The 24,323-nt window shown below is 44.0% G+C and overlaps 1 protein-coding gene across 6 annotated transcripts in view; it reads right to left on the bottom strand.

The window, feature by feature from the left end:
- KIF26B (kinesin family member 26B) overlaps window positions 1-24,323 on the bottom strand; it is a 404,391-nt gene that overhangs the window by 274,951 nt on the left and 105,117 nt on the right. For 5 of the 6 annotated variants that reach the window (XM_037895351.2, XM_043543371.1, XM_043543373.1 and 2 more), the window contains one exon: window positions 2,036-2,569. In XM_037895351.2, coding sequence (XP_037751279.1) covers window positions 2,036-2,569 — 534 coding nt within the window. Of the gene's footprint in view, window positions 1-2,035; window positions 2,570-23,779; window positions 23,864-24,323 lie in introns of those variants that run through there. The other variant, XM_043543375.1, reaches the window with a different exon arrangement.

Below are 24,323 nucleotides of genomic sequence, written 5' to 3'. Positions count from 1 at the left end.
CTGATATGGTCTACTAGCACTTTTCCCAGCAGGATATTCTAGCTCTGACCAATTAATATTTTTATTTATATAGATATAAGAAATTGGAGAGACAGATCTAAAGCTGTTCTGATAATCTGAGATCATGTGTAACATAACATATTCAACAGATTTTATCTTTTTTCTGTACACAGAATGTACACAGGCGGAACACAAAATTCTCACATTTATTCACCATTCAGAATTACTCATGAATTTCATCCCAAAATTATTCTACTGAAGCAAATAACTCAAACAGTCAGAGGCAAATACTCAAACTTTGAAATCCATGCTTTTTGTTAATTAAATGACACAGGCTGCCATTTCTGTTCCCTTATGACCATAACTAACCAATACTGAGAGAATTTTAATTTTTGAATATGACAACTGAATACAGAATTTAAAATTCACGATTATCAATGACTGGTCCACCAGTGCCCAGATTTGTTAGTCTCCTGGCCTCACTCCAAAGCCCATATTTATTCTCTTTTGCAAGTCTGTCGAGAAGAGGCTGTGCTGAAGTGGACAGATTATCATGCAGTCCTTTTGCATTATGTTGTGATTTCAACTTATTGGATAGCTACGGAAACCACAAGATCGGCATCAATAGCTATATTTTAGACAATGGCGGAGCCAGGGTTTGCAATCACAGGGTGATGGACTGGAAAGTGAGCCTGCCCCACACGCCCCCTGCAGAAGTGGCTCCTTTCCCAGGGGCTAGGCCCAGCATTGCAACCTGGTACACGGGGTCACAGTTCCATTCAGATTTGCCCCAACCACTTCTCCATCATGATGGAGGAGCAGCTGGACCATATTTGAGTGATTAGCGTTGCAACCTGGTGCATAGGGTTGCAATGCCATTCAGGGTTTGGCCCAGCACTCCCCTGGACAGTTGGGATGCCAGACCAAATTTCAGAGAGTAGTGTGCACCATGTTGCAAGGCCCAGAACAGGAAGCTGGGCCCAGTCTATGCCAGGTGAGTGCCGGGCAGGCTCACTCTCTAGCTCCCTGTGAAAATTCATGGCAAACATCTCCTTTCGTTGATTGCACAAATACTTGAAAAGGTGCCACATGTACCCTATTAGCCCTGTCATTGACTTTAGACATTTGAAGAAATAAAATATTTGAGCTTTCAGGCTTAAAATATGATGGAGTGGCACCAGTCATAGGGCCACCTGTGATTAACCTGGCTGCACCAGACCAGTAATAACCCTGTGGAGCTCTTAAACTCCTGTAATAAAGTTGTACAGTGTGGTCATGAACAGAGGTCCATAAGTATACGGTTGTTGTTCAAGGTACTAAAACTCAACCATCCAAATGCTCATAGAAAATGAAGGCAAAATGTTGTGAACACAGTCGAACTGAAATTACTTTTCCTATTCAAGCAATAATTCACAATTTTTTATCCACTCTTTGCTCAGGTCTAGTTTTTTCTTAGATCAAACTGCACAGTCCATGTCACATGCTGACATCTCCAGATGTGATTCAGGAAACTATAAAGTCACATATATTTTCCAGTTAAAATAATTTTAAATACACTCTTATTTTTTGACCCAGCCCTTTTCTATGTGTGATAAAACTGATGTCTCAACGCTCCTCATTCACTTATTTTTTTCTTACCATAATAGTAACTACTCTCATAGCTGATAAGTATTAAAATAGCCACAGAGGGATTTACCCTGCAAATGCTTATTAGTGAGCACAGGGCCAGATCATCAGACGTATTTAGGTGCCTAAACAGGGAGATAGGCGCCTAGTAGAATTTCCAAAAGAGAGGAGTTTGACATCTCATGGGATTTTCAAAACACCCAAGCAGGTTAGGTGCCTAGCTGCATCTTTGGTCACTGTGGAAAATCTGGCTCGTAGTGCTTAATACCGCGCATACTCAAAAGGAATACCCACATTTTTAAAGCAGAAGTACATTTTTGTAGGATCAGTCCCACAGCGTGAGGCTGGGAAGATGTTAGTAGGATTAAGATTATTAAAGTGTTTAAATAAACATTTTTAAGCCACTTACCTGGTACGGATACAGGGTGACCCCATTTGTTCTCGACAAGGACCAGGTGCCGTCAAGGTACTGATGAGCCTGGATAGCTACAGAGTTCAGGATGTTGCCATTGCTGGGGCTGGTAGCCATCTGTAGGCTGACCTTGGCCTGGTGTCCAGGGGAACCATTTTTCTTCTCCACCCCATTGATGATCCCCAGGCTGTTGGGCTTCCCACTGTGCTTGTTGGCCACAAAGCCTGTGTAATTAGCAGTAGTGTAGGAAGTGGGCATGTATGCCCAGTCTCTGGGCTGCAGGCTGCTCATATGTCGGGAGCCCACTAACGTGGGAATATTGGAGAGGGGTGGGGGTGAGCCTGGTGAGGCATCATACTGTTCGGTGTTGGCAGCCTGCTCCAGCGTTAGCACCATCTGAATGGCCTCCTGCTTCAGCTGGTTCAGGTGGGTGGCACAAACGTCACATCTGTTGTCCCTCTCATTCCATGCCTTCCGAATGGTGTTGGGAACTTGGAGTTTGTCATGGATCACCGAAGAGAAAGCTGGGTCCTGAAAACCAAGCAGAGAAGAAGGGGGGGAGGGAATGTTTAACCAGGATCATTGCAGTGAAACATTTCTGCTGAGGATTGTGCATTTCAAAAGGCAATTTATGAGATAAGCTTAAGGAGCAAACAAAGGCCATTTGATACAGTGAACATATGCCAGCAGCAGAGAAACAAAAATCAGAAACTAGGATGTGTTCAGGATAAACCTTCCCTTTTACTTCAAATACAGAGAAATGGCAAATGTATTTAAATATTCTTAATTCCATCGCAAGCCTGAGTGCATGGCAGAGAGAATGAATTAACCTGCTCTACCCCACTGCTGGCTTGAATGAAATCTGCTCTCATTTACACAGGTGACATACAGCCTAACTCCTTGAAGTCAACTGGCTGATAAGGTTCACAATCTATCTAGAGGTCAGTATTTGGTCTTTGACAGCTAAAAGAGCTGGGTGAAAACCAAGAAAACAGTTTCACAATTGTTTTTTAAACAAAACTCAAGGGATGCAAATCAAGGCAGGCTAGTATGCACATACTGGGAAAGGAGGAGTGGCGAGTATAAGGCATGGAGGGAGGGGTTCATAAGTGGGAGGGTCATATTAATTACGATCTGTCTTTATTATATACTCAAGCATTTTATTTTCTCTGTTTAACTACCGTGAAGAGCTCCTCAGCATGCAGTGATTAATTGATTCATAAATCATGGTGCCTTTTTATGCACAGCAGCAAAAAGAGCAGTTCTAGCAGCAGAAGCCCAAGAGAGTCATATAAACTGATGGGGAAACAACAGGGGGCTGAGATTTGATCAAGCCTCAGGCTGGTCACTTCTATTCAGTGCACAAGGGGGTCAGAGCATCAAAGTGTGTCAGAAGACAAGAGCTGTGTTGTACAGCAGCTCCCTGCTCGTCACACTGCCGTGAAGAATCAGGAAAAAATGGGGAAACACAGTTGTCAAATTTTATTTTCCAGCCCACAGAATGTCCACCATAGCTATGGCTGCATATCGAATAAACTAGCTTATCCATTTCAACTGCAATATAGGAGGTTTTCACCCCCTTCATTTACATCCAGGTAATGCAGAAAGGGAATCTGTACGTTCACCACAGTGCTTGAGAAAAGCTCTCTGTGTAGCAAGATTAAGATCTTGGTCTTATTTCGATTTGCTTGATATGTACCAGGGAAACACCCTGACAGTTCTACCTTCCTCTAGCTAGTGAGACAGAGCTGGTTATTGTTCTTTGAAAGTTAACCACCCCTTAGGCAATTGGGCTGGAACCCAAAGTAATTATATACAGTGCTCAGATCCAGCAGCAGTACAGCATGGAAATTCCTGGACACTATAATAAGTATTCCAAGGAAATAAGGTCATTTCTAAAGTAAGCAAATGTCAGAAAGATATAAATAATATTCAAGTAGCACGGTGGCTTTAAGAGATACTGAGCGTCAATTACTTCAGCTTCATCTCAATGTTAAAACAAACGTTAGATCATTCTGATGTAATAAACAGAGTGAGAAAGGAAGATCTCTCCTCTTCCTGAGGAGGAACTAGGAAGATGGGCTCAACTTTGCATTTTTGATCCTTATGTATGGTCTTGCCATTCTGACAGGAGTCCACTGGATAGCTCTGCATTGGTTTCAGGACGCAAAATATAAAAAACATAATATAAAAAAAAACAAAAGACATACAGATGCTAGAAAAATGTGTCACTAGGCAAACTAATACCCCAAACATTAATCAGATTTGAGTGGACTAAAGTCTGTTCTCATATCGTGATCTCTAAGTGGATGCTGGCTTAAAAATATTAGTCTTGACTCATTTTTGTTCTTCTGCATTGGCAGATCTGTTGCAATGTTGTGCCAGGAAAGGAAAGTCTGACTGGGCCGATGGACCCTATACTGCCTCTGACCCGGAGGACGTTAAAACTCCATTCTCAGAGAGACACCCATGCAAACACTTGAGATTTCAAGGAAACAGCTGCATGACAACTATGGCTTCAGCATTCCATCAGCAAGCAATCTGCAGGAGTTCCCTGGAGGAATGCTGGTTATTTTAATAAGCAGCAAGTAACTGGTCCCATAGGTGTGTATTAACTAGGGATGGACGAACCTCAAAAGAAGTTTATGTTCACTGCAACAAGCACCAGGAGCCTGAAAGGCTATCCATATTATCAGAACTGTTGGGGTCTGCAAAACAGCACTAAATCTCATGACAGCAGGTTTGCTTGAGAGTTTTCAGGTTGGGCTAGAAATACCAGGGCATTTTGGCACTTGTTCCCAGTCCTGGCTGGAACACAGGAGTGCAGCGCTCCAAAACTGAAATATAACAAAAGATTCACCATTCCTTTTGTTTGAATCACAAAAAGGACTTCGTCTGAGTTCAGGGCAAAGGTTCAGGATGGCTTTTATTGCAGCAAACCTGGTTCACTCATCCCCAGTATAAACAGCATTGTAGTGTGGGTACCTAGTTGACACTGAACAGGTGAAGAAGCTAAAGGAGTCTGAAGGCATCAGGAGATCAGTCACAATGAAAACTGCAACTCAAGTGAGTAAACTGATAACAGCTAGGCAGGCAGGCAACCTAAACTGTGCACACTGTCAGCTTATGGAAAACATGCTCTTACTACTGTTACCTTCCCCTCTTTGTCCCATCCTGTTTATGTTACATGATTCCTATTATTTGTATTATATTGATGCCTTGAGGCCCCAGCTGAGCCCACAACCCATCATCCAAATGGACAAGACAAAAAACAGTGGGGTAAAGTAAGGAGTATTATCCTCATTTTACACATGAGAAATTGAGGCACAGAGAGATTAAAATTTGTCCAAAGAGATTACAGAGCCAGGATTTGAACTCACATACCCCAAATCCCTGGCCAGTGAATTGTAAGCTTTTTTTTTTTTTTAAACAGCATCTAGCACAACAGCTCCCTGGTCCCTGACCAACGCCGCTAAGTATTGAAGTGATACTAATATGTCTGCGTTCACTGTGCTAACCTATCGTCCACACGCTCAGTACTCTATATTTATGTGCACCTGCAATCCTCTGATCTCCTCGTTAGGGCACACACCTGTTGTGGCTTTACTTGAACACACTGCACTGGCAATATTAATATTCACCCAGCACAATGTGGGTGTATGTCTGCCCTGATTTCAGGAAGACTTTCCTGTTCTCTTTGAATGTTGAGGATCAGGAAAATATTTTCCTTTTATGTTTCAGACTCTTCAGCTTAAGGGACTTCTTTTCCTCTATTGTGAGCAGTTGAGCAATACCTGAAGCTTTGACTCCTGGACTAAATCCACATGAGAACATTCCTGTTTTCTAGCTGACATCACTGTAGCTATCTCATCACAGAAAGAAATGGAGACAGCTGTGGTCATTCCCCATTAGCAAAGCATACTGCGTCCTCTAAAAAGCACCCCATAATATGCTGATTGGGACAAACTATAGTACTTACACAGGCTAGCTACACCACTCCAGGTGAAACGTCAATCTCATCACTAAAATGGCAGCTCAAAGCCAGAAAAAAATCCCTGCTTTGTCCTAGCTGGGTTGGTGCACATCTCCCTGATCTTATAAAAGGAAACTTAAAGGATAGATTTCAACATTGAGTATGCCCAGTTGCACACCTATAATATATAATATTTTATAATATAATATAATATAATATAATAATAAAGGGAGGCGGCAATTATTTCAGGGCCTAGGGGCGGCAAAATCATTAACCCGCCACTGGATGGGGGTCATGCAAATAAGGAGAGAAAGATGGGCACAAATCAGATACTTGCACATGCCCAATTAGGTATCTGTTAGACCACAGGTATGTGGAAATACCTGCTATGCGTACCAGATTTTTGCACACATATGAAAAGTATATGCGCAGCTGTGCACATCTAACTTTGAAACGCTGTCCCTACTTGTAATACTTCTGTAGTTATTCCTTAGGTTCAGCCAATTATGGTTTTAATCTTGCCTCGGTCTCTACTGAAGAAGACTCCATTCTCCAATGGGCCTAGTGTCTCTTTTATCCAGTTGTATTCTTTGACACTAATTTATAGAAGCTGCTATTAGCCTGTCAGAAAGAGCAGTGGAGAGGAATTAAGAGTCACTGAGGCAGCTGGATGGTGGGGGCCATCTCCTGCTTGGAGTCACTCACAAAGTTCCACATAGAGCTTCTGGTTTTAAAAAAGTACAAGCGGCAATGGCTGCTGGTATGTGATCAATCATACAAGGTGATGGATGAGGGGGAGGAGAACAAAGATCAAGGGATACACAACTCTGTCCTGGAAGAAGTGTGGTTTCCAGACTCTCTCCTCCCAGTGGGGGGGGTGGAGGGGTAAGAGAACTAATTAAGAAACATTGGTGGAAAGGGAGGCTCTTTCCCTGATAAAAAACAAAACACATGGTTTTCACCACTGTATAAATACACTCCAAGCACTGTCCCACTAGCCAAGTGGCTGGTTTCTGTTTAAGAAGCTCTCTTTTCTTGTGTGAAGGTAAATGCAGTGTGTTTTTCCTTCCACTAAAAAGTACCTACAAATTCACATTCCTGACACATCTGGGATACTTTCCAAATGACTCTGCACCCCAACCTGAACACACGCGGTTTCCTAAAACTGAATGGTCTCTGAGACTTGCTGCTTTCAGTGGTCCATTGCCTGGCTGTTGGAAAAACAGCAGCTCGCGACTGCTGGAATGGCAGTGCTTCGGTTGAAACAACAGGGGGTTCAAAAATAAACTCAAGTCAATGGGAGGTTTACGCGAATAAGGACTGCAGACTTTAACCCAGTGACTAGGAATTAGTAGCGTTCCACCATCACGCTGAGCAAGGTGCTGTTGTATACAAATCAGCTGTTTTTCCTAAGTAAGGGGTTGGTTTATTTGAACACTCTGAAGGAGAAGGATCTGTCCACACCCTCCAGTCATGAGGGAGATGGGCCTATAGAAACACGTTATACAGGCATGAGGGTGGTATAACACACAGGTGGTCCTCCCCTTTCCTGCTGCTCCCCATGCTTCCTCCTTCCCCCACACAAATGACCAACCCACTTCCTTCTCCTGTCTTCTGCACAAAGGAAACTCCCCTCTCCTCCTACTTCTCTCTTCCCCCACAAAGGAACTGCCCCCTCCCTTAGGAATCCCCATTATGCTTTCCCACAGCTGAGGAACTCCCCCTTTCTCCACTAAGATTTTCCCTTCCTCCAGCCCTTCCCTGGGCCTCCTTCATAAAGGAGAAAAAGAGGCTGAGGAGAAGAAGAGAGCAAAGTAAGGGATCCCCAGTAGGAAGGCCAGAAGTAGGAGACTTGGGGAAGAGAAAAAAGGGCTTTTACAATATGCTGGTTTCAGTGAGACTTCAGACTGCCTCCTTAAAGGGCTGGTGTCTTATTGGCCCCAGCCTGTAATACAACCTTTGTTCTCTGTTCCTCTGGTCTCTCCACATCCAACCTCTTCAGTGACCCTCCACCAACTCTACTCCTGTCCCTCCGGCCTCCCCTGGTCAGACAGAACTCCTACCTCTGCTTTACACTGGGGGCTCCATTCTCCTTTTGCAGGAAGTCAATGGCAGTTACTTGTACATTGGGAAGAATTGGGCCCCAAAAGTACAAACTGGAAATAGGAATTATATGGGGGCTTCAAACTCATTCTTCTCAGAGGAAATTCTAAAATCCTAACCCCGCCAGTGCTGTCACATGTAAATTTAAACTAAGACACGCTGCACTTCCTAATAGTTTCCAGCATCATTTCTCTAAGTGACATATACTTGTGTAAGATCTGCACCACATATATATTTTAATACAGATAGTCTAAGCTGTGGCTTACTCATGTACTTACACTTACTTCAAAGATGTGAGCAAATAAGCCCACTTTGCACCCCAAAAAGTGCTCCGTTGCTTTGGATACTCAGACTTATTACCTGAAAATTACTAACCAAGTCCTATTTCAGCAGCTTTCAGCACCAGAATAAAAGCAGGAAGGAGGAGAAAAACAGAAGAAAGGTTATAAAAGGAGAACAGGGAGGAGGGAAAAAAGAAGCGGGGGGAGGATAATTGTTTTGTGGGCTGGCTTGAGGCTCTGAGGATGGATCAGCAGTAACAGGCTCACAGCTGTACACATCTGGCACACAGGTGTTTGCATATTATTTGCTAGCTAGACAGCAGCCAGATTTTTAATTGGGGTGGGAAGAAAAGATGGCAATACCAGCAGGGAAATCTAAAGGTACAATCAATAGGGCAAATCCAAATCCTGCCCATTCATCCATGCCCTGAAGTCAAGTGAAGCTCTGTAGGCCAGCCTGACTCTGGCCACAGAGTGTGTGTGGTATCCTGAGGGCTACTCGGCAGCCAGACACAAGCCCTTGCTGAGAGCCTGGAATTTGTCAACAGCCTCTTTACAGCATGGACATCAGAACCAGTCAGTTTTCCAGTAGTAGTCTCACTAATGCTATATACAGTGATGCTACCACCTCCCAACTTCAGTTCAATATTTCCCTGCTTACACATCCAAGGACTGCATTTGCCCTATCAGCCACCAGAGCACACTACGAGCTCATGATCAGTTGATTATCCACTGTGGCCCCGAAGTCCTTTTCTGCATTACTGTTTTCCAAAATACAGTCCCTCATCCTACAAGTACAACCTACATTCTTGGTTCCTAGAGGTATGACCTTCACATTTAGCTGTACTAAAGTGTATGTTGTTGAAGTGAGCGCAGTTTATCATGCAATCCAGATCACCTGTCTTTATCACTACCACTCCACCAGTTTTTGTATCATCTGAAAACTTTACTAGTAATGATTTTGTTTTAGTTCATAACATTGATGAAAGTATTGTGAGATACCACTACAAAACCCTGGACAATGATTTCCCACTTACAATTACTTTTTGAGATCCATTAATTAGCCACATTTTAATCCATTTACTATTTGCTGCATTCATTTCTTATAATGCTAATTTTTTTAATCAAATGCCGTACAGGTGTCTAAGTATATTATGTCAACACAGTTACTTTATCAACCAAACTTGTAATCATATAAAAAAAATATACAATCAAGTTTGTCTGACAAGAGCTATTTTCCATAAAAACATGTTGATTGGCATTAAAGAATTAAATGATGGTTAGCATAGTCAGGATTTCCATGATTTTAACTCAGATCAATGTCAAGCTAACTGTCCATGGTTACCTGGGTCACCACTTTTAAAATACTGGAACATTAGCTCTTTCTAGTCCCCGGGGATTTGCCTATTATTCCAAGATTTATTAAAGATCAGTATTAGTGGCCCGATAGAGGCTGTTTAAGTATGAATGCCACAGGACAGTTACACTGGTGTATCTCCTTTTTTTCAAATTTAGTTTGTTTTTCTCATGAGAGAGATCCTACAGTTTCCTGATGAGCGTCAGCACCAGGCTACTCCTGATATCATAACCAGGGTATGTCTACGTGGCAGCTATAGGTGTAATTTCCAGGCTGGGTAGAGGTAAATAGCAGCGTAGCCTAGCCACGCAAGCACATACCTAGGATCTCGAATGGGATTGTACTCAGCCAGCTAGCCTGAGTCACCACCCATGCCACTGTGGCTATATTGCGGCTTTTTAGTGCACCAGCTTGATCAAAGGTAGTGTGTACACAGATACCCCTGCTGGAAGTTACACCTCCAGCTGCAGTGCAGACATGTGTCCAGTCCAGTGACTTCCCAAATGACCATGTCACATGCTTGCAGGATGATAGCCAAACAGATCATGAAACTACAAAGAGTGAAGGTGAGAACAACATTGGTCTTTCCTACCTACTGCTCTCCAACATAAGCATGTGCACATGTGTATAGTTCCAGTAGCCTCATGGGACACTTCTAGAAATCCAGAACCTTCTGTAACTGATGTAAGCCAGTTGTTTTGTTCACACAACAGTGTTACTTGTCGATTCAAAAACACTCATGATGCTTCAGGAGACAATTACTGTTTATTTCATCATAACTTTCTTGCCTCTCAAGAGAGCTACCAAGCAGAGAACGGCTGTATCTAATCTGGCTTCAACTTCCAGTACATCTACAACCAAGTGTTAATAATTGGGAAAAACCCTCAGGCGATTCAGGAGTCAGAAAAGCTACTCTCTCTTCCAATTAGGCCTCCTCCTCACCCATCCAGGATATGTACTGTAGTGACATTTCCTGTACATTCCTAGCTTTTGCCCTTATGTTTCTCTTCCCACACTGAGCAACACTTGCATCAGAAGTTTGCTTATGAATGAATGGTAGCTTTTGGGGTTTTTTTAAAACAGTGATCTAAACAAACTGATTTATGTTGTCGCCAGCTTCTGTAAGGGGTGAATAGACTGGTTTACACCTTTTCTTTCTTCTCTCCTCTCTTTAGTTTTCTTTTACTGGCTTTTCCTATGGAAACACACACTGTGTAGCTAATTTCCTCATCTCACTTTGAGGTTCAGAACTGATCTCATTCACCATATCCTCCTCCCTTCATTAGTCTCTGCTACACGTGCCTCTATCAGCTATCAGACTGTGGCCTCTCTCCCACTTTTCTTTCCTGGCACCAAGTCACTATCAAGCTTGATAGGTAACTAGATGGGAAAGTCAGGGGATGGCTTGGGTAGAATAGCATTGGTACAACACTTACATTCAGTGCTACAGATCTTTATTGAATATACTCCCGTGCTTAAGTCCCACTACATAATAACATATGGGACCGGATTCATTCCGAGGGCTGCACCCACAGAAACAAGTGCAACCTAGTGAGCAAAAATGGGGATACCATGGTGCAATCTGCCTATTACTGAAGAAGTGGCCAGCATAGTCTGGAAATGTGCTGATTGAGAACCTTTGGACTCCTACATATAAACTAAAGCTGTTCCCTCCTAGCTGAACTGGCAGAAGAGGGGTGAATACCTCCCTCCAGTGCAACTATCCCTGAGGCACAAGTGATTAAATATTGCACTTCCTGAAGCCATGGGGATGAATTTGGCATACACACTGCAGATTAGAGAGGAAACCGACTTATACCGGGCTCATGGCTGCAGTATCCAAGCATCTTCCAGTAATGCTTTAAGCAACGTGATTATTATCTGTCACGTTTGTTCTCTCATCCTCTCCCCAAGATGAGTAGTGTGTGCAGTGGAGGGTCTTGTTTTGGTAGGGTTTTTTGGTATTGCTTAAATATATATGCTATGTATTTACTTTAGGGCTTGTCTTTACGGAGACTTAGAGCGCAGCAAGCTGTGGTATACATCTACTGTGGATCAGCTTGCTGGCCACGCTACAGCAATAGATCAAAACACACTAGGGAATTTATAGTGCATGGCAGCAGGGTCCACACAACCACCTAGGGCACAACAAGCTGGTGTGCTGTACATTTACACCCCAGCTTGCCATGCGCTAAGTCTCTGTATAGATAACCCCTTGGAGAAGACAGGTCACAGAAATGCACTTTGGACTTGGAGCGGAAGATGGTGAGATTTGAGAGTGTCCACACAGGGGTTTAATGCAGTTTAACTAATCCACTTCAAATTCACACTGGTAGACTACGCCCTCACTAGCTGCACAGCTCTAGGCCTTCAGTGTAGACACTCACTACAGTGGTAGGAGGAGTTCTACCGTCACTGTACTTAATGCACCCCCCTGTGAGTTGGAAGAATTCTTCTGCTCACCTAGCTACCATTGGTCTACGGCTGTCCACACCGGGGTTAGGCCAGTTTAACTACGTCGCTCAGGGATGTGGATTTTTCACACCCAAGCAACATAATGGTCAACTTAACTTTTTAAATGTAAATTTAGCCTTATTTCACTCAGATTAATTTTCTTCAGTGTCCTCATGTAGACAAACCCTGAGGTTGAGCAGTCCTAAAAAGGGAACCCTAGAAACAGCCACGCCTAGGGAGAAAGCTGGGGCTGAAGTTTGTTAATAAATCCAAGCCAAAGACCTGTGTTTGGGATCAGAAGGGAATTCCATAACTATTTTCAGTCGGCAGAAACTAATGAACACTATGCTGTGTTTCAGAGAGGGATATTCTATCAGAGACTTCATCAGGGAAAACAGACATAACAGCAACTCCACAGGTAGCAGTAAGAAACGGCCCTTCTTGCCCAAATTGAATTGATGTTCTATACTCTTCATTCAGGAGACTGAGGGCTTGTGTACGCTACCGGCTGGATCGATGGGCAGCGATTGATCCAGCGGGAGTTGATTTATCGTGTCTACTATAAAAGCGATAAATTGACCACCAATCACTAACATCAACTCCAATACTCCACCTTAACAAGAAGCACAAGGGAAATCGACGGGAGAACGTCTCCCATCGACACATCGCAGTGAAGACACCACGGTAAGTAGATCTAAGTACGTCGACTTCAGCTACATTATTCACGTAGCTGAAGTTGCTTAACTTAGACCAATGAATCCCCTCCCCACCCCCCGTAGTGTAGATCAGCCAGGAGAATAAACTTCGCTCCTGACCACGAGCAGTGGAGTGGGGAGATGGTAAATACTTCACAGGAATAACTCTCTCTCTCTCTCTCTCTCTCTCCTTGCACACAATGCACACCACGTCTCCTTTCTGGTGTGAACGATGAGCACAGAGATTGCATTGTTAAAAAAATAATTAAGTGTGGAATTAGGAATGCCTCTGTATAGCATTGTGGTTTTCAAACTGTGGTCTGTGGAGCGTTCCAGGTGGCCTACACGTCTGCTTTCATCGCTATGGCAAAACAGCTGTCTGTCAGTCTGCAAGCAGTTGTAGCCCAACCAGGACTGTTTTAGGATTTCCAACAGCTTTTTAGCCCAACCAAACTCAAAAAAACAAGCGCTTCTCTGCATCCTGTGCAGCTGCTTCATGCCTTCTACGTCAGGTATTCCTTTGATGTGAATTCACCCAGGATCAAATTAGTGGGGTGGGGGGTTAGCGAACACACAGGAGGACAAAACCAAAAGCATAAAGCAACCTGTAGAGATTAGAGCAGTTGAGGCTCCAGGCAATGAGGGAAGATATTGTACAACTATATAAACCATTTAACACCCCAGGGCAGGAAATCATTAAAAAGGGGAGAGATGTAAACCGCAGCACTATCCATCTCATTAAAGCCATTTGATTTCCATGTAGTCTCCTTAACACTGTGCTAACATTACTTGTTCCATGTAAACAAACACTAGTTTAAAATATATGTAACATCACACAGCTGCAGACATGAAGGTTGCATGGCCTGCTCCCAGTCCTACACAATTGTGTAGCTGCAGGAACAAGATGTGAAATTGGGACTGAGACATTAGGGAACTATCTATGATCTCCTTTAAGTAACCCAGATACACTGGTGTATCCAAACAGAAGCAGTTTTACACAAGGATAAGAGCGTAATGCAGCTACTGTTACTAAACCAGATGTGATACAGTAATATCACTAACACCACATATTGTAGTAGTGCCTAAAAGACAACCAAATTAAGGGTCCATTGTACTAGGCACTGCACAGTCTCTTCCCAAAGAGCTGATAGTCTAAAACATAGCATAAGTAAATACATGATGGTGTGGTATGACATAGGTATTTATGACACTTGTTTGAAACATCCTGCTTAACTCACACCTGGCTTTGCCATGCCTGAATAATGAATCCATCCCAGACTGATGTTGTTAAATCTTAGCATGTTGTGTGTGTTACTTGCATTTTGCTACTCAAATCCTATGACTATATTATGCATTATTACTATTATCGTTATCATTAAGGGGAATTGAGCAAGAAAATCCCTATGCAACAATGAAATTTTATTTTAACATTTTTAAATTATCTTGGAGGAGATTACACTTGCCTATGAAAGCTTTTTAATCTTTAATGTGGTATTAGATGATGCAGTTTGTATTTAGAGCGGGTTCTATTAACATAATTATATTAAGGGTTTGTTAATGATCTAATTATTAAATTGCCTAATGATAGTTATTTTTTCTTTATTTATGTGCACACAATAAATTAAATGTAATTATTTGCCTGTGATCCCTGGAACCCCCAAAATGAGATGTGGCATATCAAAGGGGCTTTCTTGAGGAGTGAAATTTTAACGTGGAAACACATTGCTCTGCCTCTATCCCTAAACAGCTAGCAGCTTGCCAATCGATGCCTGTAGTGAGATCAGAGAAATGCCCATACCCCACACAAACCTCTCCGCCTCTAAAATATTTAATATAAACATATGAAAGATGAATAAAAACTAAAACTTAAAAAAAAAGTTGGAACATCATACAGAAATTTAGGCCCCATCCTGCAAGATACTGAGTGCCCTCAACTTTCACTGAAGTCAGTATAAATTAAAGGCACTCAGCGCCTGGCAGGATAGGGCCCTAAAGTAGCAATGAAGAGATTATACTCTGTTTCAACACCAGTCCAGCAATCATGAATGTGAGTAGCCCCAGTGATTCCAATGAAAATATTCCCAGGAGCTCAGGTATGTGCATATTTCTTTCCAAGATCAGGGCTTTGGCCCTGTCTGCACAATTTTTCTACTGGTTTAGCTGTTTTGATTAAGGGTGATATTAGAGTAGATTACACTTGCTGAAAAGTCATGCTGGTAACAATTCCTAGGGTAGACCCAGTTATAATGGTATAGCCTATTTCCCTTACCCTAAGAAGCTAAAACAGTTGATACGCATCAGCATAGGTGCATCCACACTAGGGGGAAATGTACCACTTTAACTATACCCATATACCTGCCAGCTTCATGTGTGACATTCTACGAAAGATGTATAATGAGCTAAATTGCATCCTTGCAAATCCTTTGCATATGATCATAAACTTTGTCTTATGATCAACAGGCCCTGCCCTGAGCAGCGGTGGGGCAGGATATGGGGCTGTGGAGAACTTGGCAGCTATGGTAGGGATACGAGGAATGGTGGCTGCTAGGGTAGCTGGGTGGGTACATGCTGGAAGATGTCTGTAGAGAGGTGGGTACTGGAAGGTGCTTGGGTCACAGGGTAGATGATCTTGTGGCAGCCTTCTGGCCTATAGCTCTACAGGAGGGGGTCTGGAACTGCTGACAGGTGTCTGGAGTGCTGGATGTACCTTGGTGGGACAGTGGGGGTTGTCTGGCTGGAAGACTGGCTGGAGGACAGTGGGTGAGGGGAAGGCTGTCTGTGGGGCACCTGGTGCCAGCACTGAACCCCCACCTCTCCCCTCTGCAGCTATTGCTATGGCCACCTGTACCCCCTCTTCTGCTCCTTGCCACTAACATTATGAGGGCTCTGCAACACAGCAGGGCTTTCAATTGCATTTGGGTTTTTAACTATTTAGCAATTCATTACACATTTCTCCATTCCATCGTATATGAAACTTTTAACTACTAGTTGTCACAAGATCCCGTTCTCCTGGACCCTCGTAAAACCCCAAGGCCTCCAGCCTGTGACTAAATGCAGGATATGAACGGTCTCAGCTGAAAAGTCTTCTCAGCAGGGACTCAGTGAGAGAGCATTCAGAGCTGAGCACGGCCAGACGCTTCCCATTCCCCAAGCTTTCTTCCCCCCACGTGTGCATGGACATCCCACACACACACACTCCTTGCCAGCAAGTCTTTGACACTGAGCATAAGGATGAGCCATGTAATGAGCTCTCGCTACCGATCAGCACGGTGTTGCTGGCCCTATGTCACTGATCTACAAGTGTGGGCTGAAAACATTACCTCCCCTTAGCCCCTCCGCAGCTCAGGTTCTGTCCTGAATAAACCACTGAATAAACCACCCAAAAGGGGATCAGCCTCTTGACTTGTGTGGTCTGACGAGGGATAAGATTACAAATCTTTTCCCAAGTACTCCCCTAGTGACCCATCCAAAAAAAGAAAAGAAAAGAAAAGTCTAGCCTGGTAACATTACCCAACCTGCAAATCAAAATACACTCTTACTTGGGTTACAGTGTCAGCTGAAAAGCCCTCTAATCAATGGGGAGGAGAATGGGCTTCCAATTCTTTGAAAAAGGTAAACTTTAAAGTCACTGATCATTACTTCAGACTAATGCCATGTTCCCTGTGTACCCCAGTCACAGACTAATCAATAGGGAAATACGAATGTCATCTGAAAGGAAGGTGCTTTTAGTTCTCAAGCTAGCCTTGGGCACTGCTGCAACGCTCTTGAAATCTACTGATTGGAGCTACCCACTCTTCGCTTCTCCAAGGGCATCTCTTGCAATTAATCTAGCATTCTGAAACAGCAACTCTCTTTAAGTTTAAGTGGCTCCAGGTTCTCCTCCACTGACTCCATTCTATAGGCACTGAAGTCAAACTTGCCACACAACGCTCCTTTTAGGAAAAAGTTAAAACATCCCTCCTGAAATGAAAATGGATTTTGTGGTCAACAAAAAATATCCAGTGGCTTCATGAAGCATTTTATAAAAATTCCAGTAATCTGTTGATTACGGATCATATACAATACAGGCATCCCTGCTGCAGAACTCATCCAATCTGAAATATCACTTCTCATTATGCATCTATTGATGGACTGACTGACATTTGCATTCGCTTTCAAGTATCAAAGCTGATGCTGTCTAAATCCAGGCTATATGTGGCAGAGTCTTTTAAACTTTACCACCACCTATAAAGAAGAGTATAGGGGGAGGGAGTGCATGTGCACATGCATTACTTGTACTTCCCCTAATCTGTTTCTTTTTAGCTGAATGTCTACAAATAAATAAATAGGAGTCCAGAAACATAGTAAAGAAATCCAGATTATTTTGTAAAACAGACAAAACAGCAAGTACATCATCTCATCTTGCCTATAGATCCATTCCCAGAGCCTGGGTCACACGTGTTTGTGTTAAAGATTATTCTCTATTTACACTTCCCTGCACATCTCAAATCCCTCTGGCTCAAACACACAGTGCTATTGCCTCATTTAGGATTATTTTTTCCAGCCGGCTGCTTTGTTCTCCACTGAAAATAAACAGGGACAGGCTGATCGACGTAGCACATTTAAAATGGGACCTCAGTATTTCTAGAACATAAAGGCCCCATTGGTGGAGTATGTGTGTGGGGGGGGGCGGGGTTTGAGACCTCTTAGAATTGTTATCCTGATTTCAATTTATTCCCGCTGATGGAACTGGACAAGGGCTCACAAAATGATCAGTGAAAGGGAAGAGTGTCACACAGTTCAGAAAGAGCTAAGTAAGCATTAGGGGCTTGAGCCAATCCCACTCAAGTCAATGAGTTTTAGACCAGGCCCTACCTCGCTCCACACAAACCAGCTAAAGTCCCTGAGTTAAGGGAACTGCTCTGGCAGGACACAGCTGTAACAAAGCACAGTGCAGTGATGGTCACATGCCCCAAATTAAAGTCAGCTCTGATTGCGTTTCTTGGGTTTAAATTCCCCCCTCCCCCCCCCAAAAAAAAACAACCCCAAAACATACTGTATACCTATGAACATCTAATGGCCTAGATTCAGCCAGGGTTTATGATGGTATAAGGCTTAAGCTATGGCAGAGAGGGCTCTGGGATTGAAATCTACCAGTGGGAGATGGCAGAAACAGAAAGACTACAATGTCTTCTTTCACCGCCCCGTGGGGACCGATGCTTCCCAGTAAACTAGCCTGGGGGTGGCACTGTGCAGAAAGGAGACTTGGCCAGAAAGTGCTAGTTCAGCGCTGCCCCTCAGCAGCCTCCATCACTGGAAGGTCTATGTTTCCCCAACTAAAGCTATGTCCCTCCCTTCCCCAACAGGAACCTCAAGGGAGGGCAGCATAACACTACTGTACCTAATGTGCCTCAGGGTGAATCCCCTCCTTGGCACAGGAGGCTTTGTTGGCACTGCCAGGTGTAATTTATACAGCCCTTCCCAAGCACTTGTGAATTGGGTGTAATATGGGCAATCACTTTCCATGTGGGGCGGCGAACAGCAGAGAGGCTAACAGAGGGAGTTTGCCTGGGAGTTTGCCCGGGGAGAGCCCACAGCGGCTTACATCTTGCCGGCTTCTCTGAGTAGTTACTACAACTCCTGAGGAAGCTCGTAGAAGGAAGGTAATATGGATGGGGAGCGTACAGCTGTTGTGACCTGCACTGGATGTGCCATGTTTATCTTTCTTCCATAGGACAGAAGTGACTTTGTCTGTACAAAGTGCAAGCTGGTCTCCATATTGGAAGAGAAGGTTCAATGTCTGGAGAAACAAATATCAACCCTGCGTTGCATAAGAGAAACTGAAGATTTCCTGGACAGATGTCAGGATAGGCTTCTATGGGCACAATGTTCTGAAGATTCAGAGCAGACTGTGCAGCGGGGACAGGAGGACAGTGAAGAAATTTGTCAGCATGTGACCTCCAGAAGAAGAAAGGGGAGCATCCATATACCAGCAGTGCAGATACAGGTAAGCAACCGTTTTCATGTTCTCTCCACAGGTACTAATCCAGAGAGTGGACTAGATGATACATCTGAGGGAAGGGAACAGAAGGAGACTCTGCCAATTGGAAGGCATGAGATGCACTGTCCTAGGGATGGGGGTTTCACGACCACCGCTCCGAAGAGGAGGAGGCGGGTGGTGGTGGTCGGGGACTCCCTCCTCAGGGGGACTGAGTCATCTATCTGCCGCCCCGACCGGGAAAACCAAGAAGCCTGCTGCTTGCCAGGAGCTAGGATTCACAATGTGATGGAGAGACTGCCAAGACTCATCAAGCCCTTGGATCGCTACCCCTTCCTGCTTCTCCACGTGGTCACCAATGATACTGCCAAGAATGACCTTGAGCGGATCACTGTGGACTATGTGGCGCTGGGAAGAAGGATAAAGGAGTTTGAGGCGCAAGTGGTGTTTTTGTCCATCCTCCCCGTAGAAGGAAAAGGCCTGGGTAGAGACTGTTGAATCGTGGAAGTCAACAAATGGCTACGCAGGTGGTATCGGAGAGAAGGCTTTGGATTTTTTGATAATGGGATAGTGTTCCAAGAAGGAGGAGTGCTAGGCAGAGACGGGCTCGACCTAACGAAGAGAGGGAAGAGCATCTTCAGAAGCAGGCTAGGTAACCTAGTGAGGAGGGCTTTAAACTAGGTTCACCGGGAGAAGGAGACCAAAGCCCTGAGGTAAGTGGGGATTTGGGATACCAGGAGGAAGCACAAGCAGGAGAACGCGAAAGGGGCGGGCGCCTGCCTCATACTAAGAAAGCAGGACAAACAGCAAGTTATCTCAAGTGCCTACACACAAATGCAAGAAGCCTGGGAAACAAGCAGGGAGAACCGGAAGTCCTGGCACAGTCAAGGAATTATGATGTGACTGGAATAACAGAGACTTGGTGGGATAACTCACATGACTGGAGTACTGTCATGGATGGATATAAACTGTTCAGGAAGGACAGGCAGGGCAGAAAAGGTGGGGGAGTTGCATTGTATGTAAGAGAGCAGTATGACTGCTCAGAGCTCTGGTATGAAACTGCAGAAAAACCTGAGTGTCTCTGGATTAAGTTTAGAAGCGTGAGCAACAAGGGTGATGTCGTGTTGGGAGTCTGCTATGGACCACCAGATCAGGGGGATGAGGTGAACAAGGCTTTCTTCCGGCAACTAACAGAAGTTACTAGATCGCAGGCCCTGGTTCTCATGGGAGACTTCAATCACCCTGATATCTGCTGGGAGAGCAATACAGCAGTGCACAGACAATCCAGGAAGTTTTTGGAAAGTGTAGAGGACAATTTCCTGGTGCAAGTGCTGGACGAACCAAATAGGGGCAGAGCTCTTCCTGACCTGCTGCTCACAAACCGGGAAGAATTAGTAGGGGAAGCAAAAGTGGATGGGAACCTGGGAGGCAGTGACCATGAGATGGTCAGGTTCAGGATACTGACACAGGGAAGAAAGGAGAGCAGCAGAATACGGACCCTAGACTTCAGAAAAGCAGATTTTGACAACCTCAGGGAACTGATGGGCAGGGAGAATAACATGAAGGGGAAAGGAGTCCAGGAGAGCTGGCTGTATTTTAAAGAATCCTTATTGGGGTTACAGGGACAAACCATCCCGATGTGTAGAAAGAATAGTAAATATGGCAGGCGACCAGCTTGGCTTAACAGTGAAATCCTTGCTGATCTTAAACACAAAAAAGAAGCTTACAAGAAGTGGAAGATTGGACAAATGACCAGGGAAGAGTATAAAAATATTGCTCAGGCATGCAGGAGTTAAATCAGGAAGACCAAATCACACTTGGAGTTGCAGCTAGCAAGAGATGTTAAGAGTAACCAGAAGGGTTTCTTCAGGTATGTTAGCAACAAGAAGAAAGTCAAGGAAAGCGTGGGCCCCTTACTGAATGAGAGAGGCAACCTAGTGACAGAGGATGTGGAAAAAGCTAATGTACTCAATGCTTTTTTTGCCTCTGTCTTCATGAACAAGGTCAGCTCCCAGACTGCTGCACTGGGCAGCACAGCATGGGGAGGAGGTGACCAGCCCTCTGTGAAGAAAGAAGTGGTTCGGGACTATTTAGAAAAGCTGGATGAGCACAAATCCATGGGGCCGGATGCGCTGCCTCCGAGAGTGCTAAAGGAGTTGGCGGATGTGATTGCAGCGCCATTGACCATTATCTTTCAAAACTCATGGCCATCGGGGGAGGTCCTGGACGACTGGAAAAAGGCTAATGTAGTGCCCATCTTTAAAAAAGGGAAGGAGGAGGATCCTGGGAACTACAGGCCAGTCAGCCTCACCTCAGTCCCTGGAAAAATCATGGAGCAGGTCCTCAAGGAATCAATTCGGAAGCACTTAGAGGAGAGGAAAGTGATCAGGAACAGTCAGCATGGATTCACCAAGGGCAAGTCATGCCTGACTAATCTAATTGCCTTTTATGACGAGATAACTGGCTCTGTGGATGAGGGGAAAGCAGTGGACGTGTTGTTCCCTGACTTTAGCAAAGCTTTTGACACGGTCTCCCACAGTATTCTTGCCAATAAGCTAAAGAAGTATGGGCTGGATGAATGGACAATAAGGTGGATAGAAAACTGGCTAGACTGTCGGGCTCAACGAGTAGTGATCAATGGCTCCATGTCTAGTTGGCAGTGGGTATCAAGTGGAGTGCCCCAAGGGTTGGTCCTCAGGCCGGTTTTGTTCAATATCTTCATTAATGATCTGGAGGATGGTGTGGATTGCACCCTCAGCAAGTTTGCAGATGACACTAAACTGGGAGGAGAGGTAGATACACTGGAGGGTAGGGATAGGATACAGAGGGACCTAAATTAGAGGATTGGGCCAAAAGAAATCTGATGAGGTTCAACAAGGACAAGTGCAGAGTCCTGCACTTAGGACGGAAGAATCCCATACACCGCTACAGACTAGGGACCTAATGGCTAGGCAGCAGTTCTGCAGAAAAGGACCTAGGGGTTACAGTGGACGAGAAGCTGGATATGAGTCAACAGTGTGCCCTTGTTGCCAAGAAGGCCAATGGCATTTTGGGATGTATAAGTAAGGGCATTGCCAGCAGATCGAGGGACGTGATCATTCCCCTCTATTCGACATTGGTGAGGCCTCATCTAGAGTACTGTGTCCAGTTTTGGGCGCCACACTACAAGAAGGATGTGGAGAAATTGGAAAACATCCAGCAGAGGGCAACAAAAATGATTAGGGGACTGGAACACATGACTTACGAGGAGAGGCTGAGGGAACTGGGATTGTTTAGTCTGCGGAAGAGAAGAATGAGGGGGGATTTGATAGCTGCTTTCAACTACCGAAAAGGGGGGGGTTCCAAAGAGGATGGCTCTAGACTGTTCTCAGTGGTAGCAGATGACAGAACGAGGAGTAATAGTCTCAAGTTGCAATGGGGGAGGTTTAGGTTGGATATTAGGAAAAACTTTTTCACTAGGAGGGTGGTGAAACACTGGAATGGGTTACCTAGGGAGGTGGTGGAATCTCCTTCCTTAGAAGTTTTTAAGGTCAGGCTTGACAAAGCCCTGGCTGGGATGATTTAGTTGGGGATTGGTCCTGCTTTGAGCAGGGGGTTAGACTAGATGACTTCCTGAGGTCCCTTCCAACCCTGATATTCTATGATTCTATGAAGGTTCATGAAGAGTTTTCTGATTTTTCTACAATAAGATTGAAGACAAGTAGGCAGCTCATCAAAACATCAGAAGATGCAGAAGAAAATCACCAGCCCACCGGCCTGGGTTCCGGGGAAGTAAGGGAGACATGCCATACAATATCCATCAATAACATTTTTGTAACACAGGATAATATTGCCCATACATGTTTTGTTGGCCAAACAGGGGACAAACAATTGCACTTGTGAAAACACAAACTAGCTCCTACAGTAATGGCCATTTGCACATGCAGATTAATGGGAACTGTATGCAAGTACTAGCCATACAATGATCCAATTTCCACATGCCAATGGACCACATTGTTGGCATGAATGTTGCCCCACCTTACACGTTCTTGACCTGTATGTTTGAAAAAATGGAGTTCCAATATTACTTATACTTAGTTTTTAAGATTGGAAATAATTTTACTGTGTAGCTTGATTTCTTAGCACATTTTTTAATTAAGTGCAAGAATTTTTTTCCCCCCTACAACTTGTTATTAGTAACTTTAATTATACAACTGTGGTTCAATCTTATAAGGCTTTTTTATTAGATTCTGAACTTATTCTACATATATTTTACCCGCATTACCTAGACTACTTTTAAAATGTTCAAGGCTTTGCCAGGAGTAAGCCCAGTAACACTGGGATCTTTTTGATTTATTCGTGTTTAAAGAGTCAGCATTGATTACTCTAGTGCTTACCATAGGGACTGGAAGGATGGTGTTACTGGGACATTTTCCCTTTTAAATGCTTTTGGTCCTTCAGTTAACCAGACTCTGTTAGTGCTATAATTTAAGCTACTCACATTTATTACTATCCACCGAGAGCTTCTTGGCATGTTAACAAAACTCCACCACTTTTTTGGCATTACTGTTGTAACATTTTGTGAATTTACTAATATCTAGAGCGGGGTGCTGGAACAATTTTTATAGCGGGGTTGCTGCTGATGGAAACCATGGAAACCATTATTTGGTTATTACTACTTCAGGCCATGGGGTGTGGCAGCATACCTAGTTCCAGCACCACTGATCTGGAGCCTCAGTGAATGAAGAAAGAAAAGGATACTTGCACCACTGACATTTCACACCATCTCCCAGGGAAGAGTTGAGCCTTTGTGAATTTTCTTTTTTTCCCCCGTTTCCAGCTTTGGTGCATAATTGTTTTCACATTTATTCTTAGCAGCAATGATCTCAGCAGAAGTTGGGCATTAGGAATATCTTGCTCACCTAACACACGAAACACCATGCCATCTTCCCAAAGTCTCTCTGTTCTATAGACTGTTGACCTTTTTGCGGAAGTTCAAATTAGCACTTTGTTAAAAAAAATAAACATATTGACACATCAGATTTACTCATATTACAGAAGATCAATTTACAAAAGATACTTAGACAAAAATAAACTTTCTTAAAGATTTGCTGCAAAAATGGAAAGCAAAATGGAAGCTATTCCTTTTTTAATCAATAATTATTGTTTTTATCACAAGGATAGAACTTACAATAATTAAGAAAAGGGATTATTTTTCCACATTCTCCTCCACTTCGCATCCCCCACCCCAAAATACAATAGACTCGCATTCTGATTCAGCCAAGGGGAAAGTGGTCAGCAGAAGTCCAGAGGTATGGGGGGAAAGTAGCTAACGGGCTTTAAGCAAGCTTTGTTCCAACCTATCGTGGGGCAGCCTGGGCCTGGTCATATCGTTTATACCAGAGTAGCCTGAGGGCAGCTCTGATCTGCACCAGCTGTGAAATGTGGCCAAGGATCAACTGACCA

This window comes from Chelonia mydas, chromosome 3, assembly GCF_015237465.2.
Source record: "Chelonia mydas isolate rCheMyd1 chromosome 3, rCheMyd1.pri.v2, whole genome shotgun sequence".
NCBI lineage: Eukaryota > Metazoa > Chordata > Testudines > Cheloniidae > Chelonia > Chelonia mydas.
This window is presented reverse-complemented; position numbering and strand designations above follow the sequence as displayed.